Below are 14572 nucleotides of genomic sequence, written 5' to 3'. Positions count from 1 at the left end.
TGCATGACTCAACTAAGCCAAGCTCCATAGCATAACGCAGCGCCAAACGGGTCATTTGTAAATACACCAGCCCTCTGTTGTTACTTGTTACCTCTCATTGGAATCACATATCGACAGGGCTTATAGTACTGAATTGCAGCCTGGGCTGTTATACTGTCACGTGCTGCTGGCGTGTGCCTTTACAGCGTAGTACAGGCCATAGTGCTCCCATCACAACACACCTATTTGGCTTATGTTACAAACCCACTGAATCAGACAGGCTGCTGTGCTGCTCTACCTTAAGCCCCCCCGGCTGCTTGGCTGAGCTGGGAGATGGCTGGGAGTGGATTGTATTCAATGCTGACGCGCGTGTTTGTGTGTTTGTGTGTTTGTGTGTTTGTGTGTTTGTGTGTTTGTGTGTGTGTGTGTGTGTGTGTGTGTGTCTGTGTGTGTGAGTGAGTGAGTGAGTGGGTTATTGCGTAGTCTCGTATACACGACCCTAGGCAATGTAGTGTATGCCGTAGCATTGGATACATTGTGGAAGGCAACCGTCTGCCTAAGGAGACTAGTCAATGCAGGATGCAGCTCACTGCTAAAGTATGTATGTGTGTGTTTGTGTGTGTGTGTGTGTGTGTGTATTCAACACTGACGTATGTTAGTGAGTGGGTTGTAGCAGGCAGCTTACTGCTACAGTATGTGTGTGGGCCCTGCTTTCCCCATGCCATCAGCCTGTCTGTCTGTCTGAGCAGAGCTGCCTGTGGGCCGGGCTGGGCCATGGGAGACTGAAGCTGGGTCTGGAGTGCACACCCATGTCAATCCCTGGGCTGCTCCACTAAGCCAATGTTTGGCGTGCTGCAAATTTTTTACCCATCTCTCTTTTCTCTCTCCTCTCCTACTCCCCCTCTCTCTCTCTCTCTCTCTCTCTCTCTCTCTCTCTCTCTCTCTCTCTCTCTCTCTCTCTCTCTCTCTCTCTCTCTCTCTCTGCACAGTGGAGCAGCAATACCTATCTCATTCTGGCTGACATGGTCTCACCTTCGCAGCCAGCCAGTACACCGCCAGCCAGCCAGTACACCACCAGCCAGCCAGTCCACAGTACACCACCATCAGCCAGTACACAGTACACCTTCAGCCAGTACAAAGTACACCACTAGCCAGCCAGTACAAAATCAGCCAGAACACAGTACACCACCAGCCAGAAAGTATACAGTACACCACCAGCCAGCCAGTACACAGCACACCATCAGCCAGCCAGTACACAGTACACCATCAGCAAGCCAGTACACAGTACACCACCAGCCAGCACACAGTACACAACCAGCCAGCCAGCACATAGTACACCACCAGCCAGCCAGCACACAGTACACCACCAGCCAGCCAGTATATCACCAGCCAGCCAGTACTCCACCAGCCAGCCGGTACACAACCAGCCAGCCAGTATAACATCAGCCAGCCAGTACACAGTACACCATCAGCCAGTACGCAGTACACCACCAGCCACCCAGTACACCACCAGCCAGCCAGTATATCACCAGCCAGCCAGTACACCACCAGCCAGCCAGTACACAGTACACCATCAGCCAGCACCACCAGCCAGCCAGTACACCACCAGCCAGTACCAGCCAGCCAGTACACCACCAGCCAGCCAGTACACAGTACACCACCCACCCACCAGCCAGCCAGTCTAACACCAGCCAGCCAGTACACCACCAGCCAGCCAGTACACCACCAGCCAGCCAGTACACAGTACACCACCAGCCAGCCAGTACACCACCAGCCAGCCAGTACATCATCAGCCAGCCAGTACACAGTACACCATCAGCCAGTACACAGTACACCACCAGCCAGCCAGTACACCACCAGCCTGCCAGTACACCACCAGCCTGCCAGTACACAGTACACCACCAGCCAGCCAGTTCACAGTACACCTCCAGCCAGTACACAGTACACAACCTACTAGTATACAGTACACCACCATCCAGCCAGTACAACACCAGCCAGTACACAGTACACCACCATCCAGCCAGCAAACAGTACACCACCAGCCAGTACACAGTACACCACCTGCCAGTACACAGTACACCATTAGCCAGTACAGAGTATACCACCAGCCAGCCATCACACAGTACACCACCAACCAGTACACAGTACACCACCAGCCAGTACACAATACACCACCAGCCAGCCAGTATACAGGACACCATCAGCCAGTACACAGTGCACCAGCCAGCCAGTACACAGTACACCACCAGCCAGTACACAGTACACCACCAGCCAGTACACAGTGCACCACCAGCCAGTACACAGTACACCACCAGCCAGCCAGTACACCACCAGCAAGCCAGCACACAGTACACCACCAGCCAGCCAGTACACAGTACACCACCAGCCAGTACACAGTACACCACCAGCCTGCCAGTATACCACCAGCCAGCCAGTATACCACCAGCCTGCCAGTATACCACCAGCCAGCCAGTATACCACCAGCCTGCCAGTATACCACCAGCCTGCCAGTATACCACCAGCCAGCTAGTACACCACCAGCCAGCCAGTACACCACCAGCCAGCCAGTACACCACCAGCCAGCCACAGTACACCACCAGCCAGTACACAGTACACCACCAGCCAGCCAGTACACCACCAGCCAGCCAGTACACCACCAGCCAGCCAGTACACAGTACACCACCAGCCAGCCAGTACACCACCAGCCAGCCAGTATACCACCAGCCTGCCAGTACATCACCAGCCAGCCAGTACACCACCAGCCAGCCAGTATACCACCAGCCTGCCAGTACACCACCAGCCAGCCAGTACACCACCAGCCAGCTTGTATACCACCAGCCTGCCAGTATACCACCAGCCAGCTAGTACACCACCAGCCAGTATACCACCAGCCTGCCAGTATACCACCAGCCAGCCAGTACACCACCAGCCTGCCAGTATACCACCAGCCTGCCAGTACACCACCAGCCTGCCAGTACACCACCAGCCTGCCAGTACACCACCAGCCTGCCAGTACACCACCAGCCTGCCAGTATACCACCAGCCAGCCAGTACACCACCAGCCTGCCAGTATACCACCAGTCTGCCAGTACACCACCAGCCTGCCAGTGTGTTTATCATGCTGCTGTGATGGTCTACAAAAGCCTTTGTCAGTGGAACTGTAGATTTGGATCTGTATGTTGTCATCTCTCAAGTTAATTAGGTGTGAGGGGTAAACTAAAAACTGTGACTAAAGGTGTACACCCTTCAGTTGATCACTCTGCAAAGCAGGAAATGCAAACTTGTAGTGTATTTGAGGTTTAAAAGGGCTTCTAAAATGTATTTCCACTTTAAAATGTCAGACTGGAACTGTGTTAGAACTGTCAAATCTGCAGCAACAGGAAATGCAAATTATTACCCAGCCAGTAAACAGTACAAATATCGTTTCTTCTTGGATATATAAAAAACAAAATGGTTTGAACGATTGCCTTTACTGTATGATTGTAGTGGTAAAACATTGAACATACTGTATTGTAGATTCACAATGATCACTTGTAATACTTTTGCAAATCTGTGAAGCTGTCATTCTACTTTGTTTCATTTGGTGTTTCATTTGACATTTGGAATAGAGAGGAGAGGAGAAGTGAGGAGAGGATAGATCTTAGAAGTAGAATAGAGTTTAGGGTGTGTGGAGAGATCCCTCCATATTCAGGGAGCCCAGTGAGCCTACTCAGTCGTAAATTATTATTATTAGATCTTTTTTAAACCCATTAGCGAATGTAAATAGTTTATTTTCTGTCAATTAAGATATGAATTATCCAATCTGTTTGGGCAAATTGATGTAATCTATTTCTGCACATTTGACTAAAAGAGGAAACAGTCTGTCAATCACAAGTGAACCACCCGCTGGGTTGGATTACATGGCCCTGAGCTCACATTTGAAGGACACAGCACAGGGTATGTCTGCCAGACCAGTTAACAGACAGTTTTCTCCAAAGCAACTTAAAGTACAGCGAGTGCATTCATTATTAGTATGGGTATGTGATCAATGTGGGATATTGACCCACATCCTTGGCGTTGCTAGCACATCACTTTTACCAACTGAGCCACCCAAGACCACAAAATGGCCGCCTTGACTTAACTGAGAGGCTGAGATGCCTTCTTCCTTTCATCAATATGATTCAGCCTGACAGTTAAAGACTACTGAGGGGTGCAGTCAGGTGTCCTCTGACAAACCCATTCATATTTAACATTTAGCAAATTGGTGCATTCAAATTCATAGACACTGAAATGCTGTAAATTGATTTCTATACATCATACGTAGATTCTCACAGAGTCAATAATAGCTACCTCACTAAGCCCAACCAACCTGAAGTAGTATAGACCTACTAAAAAGTTCCCTTAAAAGACCATGTAAAAAGACCATGTAAGGAACTCACTCATTGATAATGTAAAAGTACTTTTAGGTCGTAATGAAGAAGAAAAACACGTGTCTATACCAGGATGAATGAGTTAATATGTAGTCATTGTACTAGCTGAACATACTCCTTACAGCCCTCTGATAAAGTCCATCAATGGTATATTGAGGTATGTCCCATTTGCACAAAATATAGGATGGTGTAACAACAGGTCTGGTAGGCAGGGGCAGCAGCCAGCCAGCCATTCACTGAGACATAACCTGTCCATATGGTGCCGAGAATCTATGAATCTCATTCCCTCCATGCATGTGTTACCACCAAGACCTGGTGATGGAGGGGCATAACAGCATTCCTCGTATTCTGGTCTCTTCTCAGAACCTGCTGTGGTTGGAGAGTATAGGAGAGTTTAACACTCTGACTCTGTCTATGAATATGAATTAGAGATGAATATGTATACATGTTAAAATATTACCTGAAGATCAATCTAAAGATTAACTATTGTGTTTTGGACTTTTAATGAGAATTTATAATGGAAAGTTATTAATATAATTGGAGAAAAAATCCTTAGAGTTGATGTCCACGAGTCGATGTCCTGATCTTTCTTATAAAATGCTCAGATATAGGACAGACACTTTAAAACAAACTTCCTTTTGATCAGTGGTGTAAAGTACTTAAGTAAAAATACTTGAAAGTACTACTTAAGTTGTTTTTTCTGGGTATCTGTACTTTACTTTACTATTTATATTTTTGACAACTTTTACTTTTACTTCACTACATTCCTAAAGAAAATAATGTACTTTTTACTCCATACATTTTCCCTGACACCCTAAAGTACTCGTTAAATTTTGTATACTTAGCAGGACAGGAAAATGGTCCAATTCACTCACTTATCAAGAGAACATCCCTGGTCATCCTACTGCCTCTGATCTGGAGGACTCACTAAACACACATGCTTCATTTGTAAATTATTATTATTATTATTATTATTATGTGTTGCAGTGTGCCACTGGCTATCCGTACATTAAAATAACATGAAAATGGTTCCATCTGGTTTGCTTAATATAAGGAATTTGAAATTATCTATACTTTTACTTGTACTTTTGATACTTAAGTATATTTAAAACCAAATACTTTTAGACTTTTACTCAAGTAGTATTTTACTGGGTGACTTTCACTTTTACTTGAGTCATTTTCTATTAAGATATCTTTACTTTCACTCAAGTATGACAATTTGGTACTTTTTCCACCACTGCTTTTGATGTATTTTTTTGTGTTTTTCCATGTATGAATCTCCGGCTTAGACTCTTAAGGATTAAGTCATTTTCAAATAAGAAGTGTCTATGGTTCATGGTAACGGTCTTATGATAGAAGTACAGTTTTGAACAGAGGTTGAGGACCTGAGTCCTGCCTCTGTTACAGATGAATGTACTCCTAAAAGCTCATCTACCCTCTCCATTGTTTATTTCCCCCCTCCATTAATTTCTATACTCTTTCATACATCCACACCACATGACAGACAGCCAACCATTCTCTACCATTGAACACTTTGGGAAGAACATTTTATTGCTGGGATTTGCCTGGAGTCAAAGGAGCAAAACACAGTTAAATAATGGGTTGAAAAGCAGTAATAACAACACAAAATCAAACTGAATGTAACACACGACTTGAACTTGCTTAGAATGCAAAATGAACAAGAAACAACAAAATAAATTGAGTAATATTTTTTTTTTTTACTGCCAGCACAAATTGTCATAGAAATGTTAAGACTTCAACTGAAAACTGCACAATAAGGGGAGGAACATACATGTAAAAGAATACAACTGAAAGTAAGGAACCTAGACGTCACAGTAAAAAAAAATCATCCTGTATCTTATTCTTAGTAAGGTGCCAGCACTGGGTCTCAAAAATCCATCAGATTCTTTATTATCAGGTTTCTCTTCTCTGTTTTATCTCAAATAAAAAACATAATAACAATCAAAGTAATCCAGAATCAGGAGGCCCAATATCAGTAAGGGCATTTTTCTATTTGACTGACATCTTCCAGTGGTAAAATATTCATGCATTTTAGAAACACCATCCAGAAAGACTAGATTTTCTAACCTAACAATATTTTCCTCCTTTCGTTTACAAAAAAATACAAGTACGCTTTCTCCAGTCTTACCAAACATCAGAACAATTTGGGATTTTTGTCATTTAGTACACCGAGAAATGAAATCAGCTCAAATGATGTCTGTACAATGCAACAAAAAAAACTCCAACGGAAACTCAAACGTTATGTACAATATTGACCTGCAAAATACAACGGCTATGATGTAATAAAATATGTTAACATATTTGTTGTTTTGACACAGTTGACTGTGACAACAGATACAAATTCAAAACTTTTCACATTGGATAAGTCTTCTTTAGCCACATTGTTTCAATATTTTACCAAAAACCCCCACAGACATAATGACTTTACTTCCACAAACAGAATGTAACAAATAACTGAACCAGTGGTCTATGGAAAACTGAATTAACTGAAATAAAAATGCTATCATGGATCTAAAGTTCTGTAAAATATTTAATTTAAAAAAACATTGCATTTTGCCTGGTGCATCCCCTCTAACATGGTAGAATACCATCTAGATCGAGAACATCATGCATAGCAGTCAAATCCATTTTTGAGACCGGGGAAAAAAAAGCAAAATAATACATTGAAATGCATTGCAATACTACTATTCATTGAGCATTGCCTGGTCAGCCCTGACAATGTCTCATCCTTCAAAACGCATAGGTGGGTTTAAAAAAAGACACCTTAGCTACCACACACATACCTTACCTCATCCAACGCTAGGTATAGAAATGTACCATTTGTATGTTAATTATGTTTTGTCTTTCAAACTTAAACTTCAACCGACTCCTATCTTCAGGTCCCTCACTTATACAGATGCCAGCACCACGTCACATACATCTCACATGCATGTCATGGCCGAAATGATGGTTGTTTTGTTATTTTACAGGGTTACAATGGACAAGGTTGTTTACGCCAAGGATCACACATCTCTGACAGTCACTTGGGAGCGATGTAACAGCGAAATATCTTACACTGCCAAACCTCTGGCAACGTCTCCGGGCAGAGCTCAGTCATCTCGTCACAACAAGGTATCTTATAGTAGTTCCCCTATCAGCCTGTTTCTCTGTATGCTTACCATAGTAAGTGTGCTTTTAGGTCACAGTACATTTGAAAAATGTTCAACTTGGACTCATTCACTTAGAGTCCTTATGAGAGGATTTGTTTTCCGTTTTAAATTGCAGCTCCCAATATGGTACTGTCAAGTGTTCATTCATATTTTCTCCAAACAGTTAATTTTTTTGTGTTAGGAATGGTTGATTTATTTCTATACATAGTATTCTTTGTCCTTGTCTTTCGGTCTCTTGCCGCTGGATCCCTTGGCGCCACTGCCCCGGTGGGCGCTTTGTCTTTCACCACGGTGCCGTTGGTCTGCGCCGAGTTGCTGATGTAATTCCGTGTCTCGTCTACCTGGTAGGAACCTTCGTCCCTGTTCCTGTACTTGTACATGGCATAGAGGAGGATGAGGATGCAGAGTGCCGCGGCCGAGACGATCCCCACCACCATGCCCGTTGTGCTGCTGGATTCTCGTATCACCTCAGAGGGCCCCGGGGGCACACGCCTCACGACGGGTGCGGTGGGTAACGCGGCGGGCACCGTACGCAGCATGGGTGAGGTGATGAGGGGCCCACGAGGCTTGGTGCCATCCAGGTCGAAGGACGCAGTGGGCAGAGGCAGCAGGACTATGTCCGGCTGCAGGGCTTTGATCACTTCGCGGTTGTCCATTTTCCCGGCGGGCAGTTTGGCTGGCGTGCTGTCTGATGGGAGGGACGCCTCCGCTACAGTGCCCCTGAGGTCGGGTAGAGGCGGGGTGGGTGTAGTCCTACCCGCCTCTGAGGCTTTACTAGGCCTCAAGTCCTTGGCCTCCCACTTGGGCGCGAGAGCGTTGTAGCCACCTTCATAGGCCGACGTGGTCAAGATCTTATCTGTTACCAGGGAGAAGGTGGTGTAAAAATCTTCATCGTCAGTAGGGGGCAGGCTAGAGTCGAAAGCTTCGCCAGAGCCAAACCCCGAAATCACCATGCCATCATAATCACCACCATCACCATCAAGACCATCATCACAATCATCGCTGCCTCGGTCCGACAAGCAAGGTACCCCCACCTCAGTGGCCATGGGCAGGGACTCTTTTGTGGTCTCGATAATGGTGAGGACGGGGCGGAGGGTTGGGGGGAGGGGGATGAAGGTGGAACGGGTGGAAACAGGAGGGATGTCTATGGGATCCTCTACAAGTACGGGGATGACTAACTCCCCTCCTGCAAACAGAAAAAGAAAAGAGCAGAGTTAGAAGAAATGCAAGACGATCTGAACAAAGACAATAGCTATTCAATCAAACACTGGAAAGTAATTATATAAAACATAAAACATAAAAAGCAAAGCGGAACAAAAAAATAAAATACAAATCTACAGAAAATTAAAATATATATAAAAAACTGAAAATACTATACCAGTGCAGATTCAATGAAACCAGAACCAACCAAACAAGACCATGAACTGAAAATAAATAATAGCCATAAAAAATGTATACATTGCATCAAAAGGCTGTAAGGGATGTGCAGGGGTGAGCCAAAATATCAAACAGGCATTTTAGCACACCTAACTACTACGCTTCAATAACAAGTGTACAGTCGTGGTCAAAAGTTTTGAGAATGACACAAATACTAATTTTCACAAAGTCTGCTGCCTCAGTTTTGATGATGGCAATTTGCATATACTCCAGAATGTCATGAAGAGTGATCAGATGAATTGTAATTAATTGCAAAGTCCCTCTTTGCCATGAAAATGAACTTAATCCCAAAAAAACATTTCCACTGCATTTCAGGCCTGCCACAAAAGGACCAGCTGCCATCATGTCAGTGATTCTCTCGTTAACACAGGTGAGAGTGTTGACAAGGACAAGGCTGGAGATCACTCTGTCATGCTGATTGAGTTAGAATTACAGACTGGAAGCTTTAAAAGGAGGGCGGTGCTTGAAATCATTGTTCTTCCTCTGTTAAACATGGTTACCTGCAAGGAAACAGGTGCCGTCATCATTGCTTTGCACAAAAAAAGGCTTCAGAGGCAAGGATATTGCTGCTAGTAAGATTGCACCTAAATCAACCATTTATCGAATCATCAAGAACTTCAAGGAGAGAGGTTAAATTGTTGTGAAGAAGGAGTCAGGGCGCCCAAGAAAGTCCAGCAAGTGCCAGGACCGTCTCCTAACATTGATTCAGCTGCGGGATCGGGGCACCATCAGTGCAGAGCTTGCTCAGGAATGGCAGCAGGCAGGTGTGAGTGCATCTGCACGCACAGTGAGGCGAATACCTTTGGAGGATGGCGTGGTGTCAAGAAGGGCAGCAACGAAGCCACTTCTCTCCAGGAAAAACATCAGGGACAGACTGATATTCTGCAAATGGTACAGGGATTGGACTGCTGAGGACTGGGGTAAAGTCATTTTCTCTGATGAATTGTTTGGGGCATCCGGAAAACACCTTGTCCAGAGAAGACAAGGTGAGCGCTACCATCAGTCCTGTGTCATGCCAACAGTAAAGCAACCTGAGACCATTCATGTGTTGCTTCTCAGCCAAGGGAGTGGGCTCACTTACAAATTTGCCTAAGAACACAGCCATGAATAAAGAATGGTACCAACACATCCTCCGAGAGCAACTTCTCCCAACCATCCAAAAACAGTTTGGTGACGACCAATGCCTTTTCCAGCATGATGGAGCACCTTGCCATAAGGCAAAATTGATAACTATGTGGCTCGGGGAACAAAACATCGACATTTTGGGTCCATGGCCAGGAAACTCCCCAGACCTTAATCCCATTGAAAACTTGTGGTCGATCCTCAAGAGGCAGGTGGACAAACAAAAACCCACAAATTCTGACAAACTCCAAGCATTTATTATGCAAGAATGGGCTGGCATCAGTCAGGATGTGGCCCAGAAGTTAATTGATAGCATGCCAGGGCGAATTGCAGAGGTCTTGAAGAAGAAGGGTCAACACTGCAAATATTGACTCTTTGTACCAACTTAATGTAATTGTCAATAAAAAGCCTTTGACACTTATGGAATGCTTGTAATTATACTTCAGTATACCATAGTAACATCTGACAAAAATATCTCATAACACTGAAGCAGCGAACTTTGTGAAGACCAATACTTGTGTCATTCTCAAAACTTTTGACCATGACTGTACTATTTTGTGAACGTTTTCACAGACAGAGATTTAATTATCAGTGCTGGCTTTGTAGCTCTGGGACCTACACACCAGAGGGGTGTAACTATATTAATTATGTCTGGTCTAGTGTTGCTAATGTCTGGCTGTCTGGATACATGTACAGTAGCTACACAATATTGGACTGAGAAATAAGTTCTAACTTAACTTTTATCATACCTTTCAAGCTTATACCCGATAGGGGTATAATAAATTGAGACACTGACTTTCCTGCTTCCTAATATAAAGCAATACATTATAAACATATAGTGAGGATTTGTGTACAATCCAGTGTATTGTATTATTGACCAACAAAAATATGAATAATAATGGAGATAGAGGTCAACCTTGTCGGTTGCTTCTAGGGTGAAAGACCGGGCTCAACTTGTCATTACCATCTGTAGCTATTGTTAGGGTCTGATTGAATGAAACTGAGCTAAATATTCCTGATTTTCTCTATGTTGAGTTCAGTAGGCTCCCCCCACAGGCCCTAGCCCCTTGCCTTTTGAAAGCTCTTATACAATTACCACAATGGCACAAAGTCACCTGACAGTTCAACAACAACAGCTGAATGTACTGCTCACTTTTATCAGTATCAGTTACTATGTGTGTTCTTGACTAGTCTATCTATCTTTCTATTAACTTTTTTTTGTCCTTTATTATATTATTTTACTATTAGGGTGGTTTCTAAAAACATACGAGTGTAACATTCAGATGTCGGTTGAATCTGCATAAACCTCTTGCCAAGGTGGCTAGCTTGTACACTGCAAAGGCTCATCACAAACAGGGCACTAAAAGAAGATGCAAATCTCTAATTTAAAAAAGGAAGAAATTAAAAAATAAAGACATTGCAAACACAGTTAAGACTGTCAAACTGAGAGTTAGAGCAAACATTGTCAACATTCACAAACTAAACTCACAGATACATTTATCCAAAGAGGGATTAGTACGTAGAAAGAGATACAATAATTTCTGCTTCAAAAAATCATAAAAAGCCTATGAAAAATTGTTTTCAAAAAGAAGAAAAGTATACCATCAATTCTGTCAACTTACATCAACAAATTGCCCGCATGATTTTGGCAGGAAGAAAAAAGTGTACAAAAGAAAGTTGTGTAAGAATGTTTTTGGACAAGTTAGGTTAGTTTCTTTTTAACAATTTTGATGAATTTTAGTTAATTATCTTTTAGACAGGATGGTACAGGGAAGGAACAACACACATCCACACATCATGACATGAAAAATAATCTTCACCATTCTGTTCAGGATTTTTTTTTTTATAGTCATATTTGTTTTCATAAGAAAGAAAACTGTACATCTATAGATACGTCTTGGCTGTGAGAGATAAGCTCCTTTTACGTAGCTTTTTTTTTCCTCCTTTTTTTTCTTGACTTTAACTTTAACTTTGTTGTTCAATAGTTTTGAACGAATGGATGACTGTACATATCTTAACATCTCTACGTAAAGGTGGGTGGGGTGGGGGGGATGTAAGAGAGGGGTGGGACCTAGGAACATACTAGGTAGGAAATGACATAGATGGGGGTGTACGTCAGTTGCCATGTCCATGTAAAGGTGGCACGAAGCGGCCGGGCGGCATTAGAGCTTTTGGCTGTAAGGAAGGGACGGGGACATACAAACCATGAGCATATACATGCCCATCTACAAAAGAGAACAGCACTTTCAACACTGACAGTTTCTTACAAACCCTAAGCTGCAACTTCTTTCTTTGCCATGCAGAATTAATCAATAAATTCACTATAATCCAAATGCAATCAAAATTGCTAATTGAAGAACATGAAAAATATATCAGTGTAAGAACAGGTTTGAAACATGTTGAAACAAATAAAGTAGTGAGGACAGTTGTATTTTAGAGTTTTCTTCTAGTTTTTTCTCAATTAAATGTTGAATTTTGAATCGTATACTGGGTCATGTGTTTGGGGTAGCCAATCAGAGCTGTGTATTTCAACCACAGTTAACCAATCAAAATCATTAGTAAAAAAGGAAGAAAAGTACTAATTAGGAATAAGTCACCATACCATTATCAATAGTACTTCTAAGCAAATCATCAGATTGTTAAAGAGGTAATTTTGAGCAATTTCAGTAATTAACATAGATATCCACATATATAGTGGGAAAAACAAGTATTTAGTCAGCCACCAATTGTGCAAGTTCTCCCACTTAAAAAGATGAGAGAGGCCTGTAATTTTCATCATAGGTACAAATTGAGAAAGAAAATCCAGAAAATCACATTGTAGGATTTTTTAATGAATTTATTTGCAAATTATGGTGGAAAATAAGTATTTGGTCACCTACAAACAAGCAAGATTTCTGGCTCTTACAGACCTGTAACTTCTTCTTTAAGAGGCTCCTCTGTCCTCCACTCATTACTTGTATTAATGGCACCTGTTTGAACTTGTTATCAGTATAAAAGACGCCTGTCCACAACCTCAAACAGTCACACTCAAAACTCCACTATGGCCAAGACCAAAGAGCTGTCAAAGGACACCAGAAACAAAATTGTAGACCTGAACCAGGCTGGGAAGACTGAATCTGCAATAGGTAAGCAGCTTGGTTTGAAGAAATCAACTGTGGGAGCAATTATTAGGAAATGGAAGACATGCAAGACCACTGATAATCTCCCTCGATCTGGGGCTCCACGCAAGATCTCACCCTGTGGGGTCAAAATAATCACAACAACGGTGAGCAAAAATCCCAGAACCACACAGGGGGACCTAGTGAATGACCTGCAGAGAGCTGGGACCAAAGTAACAAAGCCTACCATCAGTAACACACTACGCCGCCAGGGACTCAAATCCTGCAGTGCCAGACGTGTCCCCCTGCTTAAGCCAGTACATGTCCAGGCCCGTCTGAAGTTTGCTAGAGTGCATTTGGATGATCCAGAAGAGGATTGGGAGAATGTCATATGGTCAGATGAAACCAAAATATAACTTTTTGATAAAACTCAACTCGTCGTGTTTGGAGGACATAGAATGCTGAGTTGCATCCAAAGAACACCATACCTACTGTGAAGCATGGGGGTGGAAACATCATGCTTTGGGGCTGTTTTTCTGCAAAGGGACCAGGACGACTTATCCGTGTAAAGAAAAGAATGAATGGGGCCATGTATCGTGAGATTTTGAGTGAAAACCTCCTTCCATCAGCAAGGGCATTGAAGATGAAACGTGGCTGGGTCTTTCAGCATGACAAGGATCCCAAACACACCGCCCGGGCAACGAAGGAGTGGCTTCGTAAGAAGCATTTCAAGGTCCTGGAGTGGCCTAGCCAGTCTCCAGATCTCAACCCCATAGAAAATCTTTGGAGGGAGTTGAAAGTCCGTGTTGCTTAGCGACAGCCCCAAAACATCACTGCTCTAGAGGAGATCTGCATGGAGGAATGGGCCAAAATACCAGCAACAGTGTGTGAAAACCTTGTGAAGACTTACAGAAAACGTTTGACCTGTGTCATTGCCAACAAAGGGTATATAACAAAGTATTGAGAAACTTTTGTTATTGACCAAATACTTATTTTCCACCATAATTTGCAAATAAATTCATTTAAAATCCTACAATGTGATTTTCTGGATTTTTTTCCCTCATTTTGTCTGTCATAGTTGACGTGTACCTATGATGAAAATTACAGGCCTCTCTCATCTTTTTAAGTGGGAGAACTTGCACAATTGATGGCTGACTAAATACTTTTTTCCCCACTGTATGTATATTTACATATATGTACAAACAGACAAATAAATAAAATAAAATTGGCAAGCAAAAAATTAAAAGCATTAAAATTCTCACACTATCAAAGATGAACAACCAGAAAGCACACACTGAAGCAGACAGAGAAGAGGGACAGTTCGTAGGGGAAGTTGTCACCACCTTCATGTAGTAAC

At 43.0% G+C, this 14572-nt stretch overlaps 1 protein-coding gene across 1 annotated transcript in view; it reads right to left on the bottom strand.

Annotated features, from left to right (window-relative positions):
• Nucleotides 1-5920: 5920 nt before the first annotated feature.
• The window catches only part of LOC121548505 (neurexin-3b-like), a 518873-nt gene continuing 510221 nt past the window's right edge, over nucleotides 5921-14572 (bottom strand). Inside the window, exon 25 of the mRNA XM_045210142.1 lies at nucleotides 5921-8744. Coding sequence (XP_045066077.1) covers nucleotides 7699-8744 — 1046 coding nt within the window. The 3' untranslated portion in view covers nucleotides 5921-7698. The remainder of the gene's footprint in view (nucleotides 8745-14572) is intronic.

This window comes from Coregonus clupeaformis, chromosome 33 (genome assembly GCF_020615455.1).
Source record: "Coregonus clupeaformis isolate EN_2021a chromosome 33, ASM2061545v1, whole genome shotgun sequence".
In the NCBI taxonomy this organism is placed as follows: Eukaryota; Metazoa; Chordata; class Actinopteri; order Salmoniformes; family Salmonidae; genus Coregonus; species Coregonus clupeaformis.
Note: the sequence above shows the minus strand (reverse complement) of the source record. Positions and strands in the feature narration are given on the sequence as shown.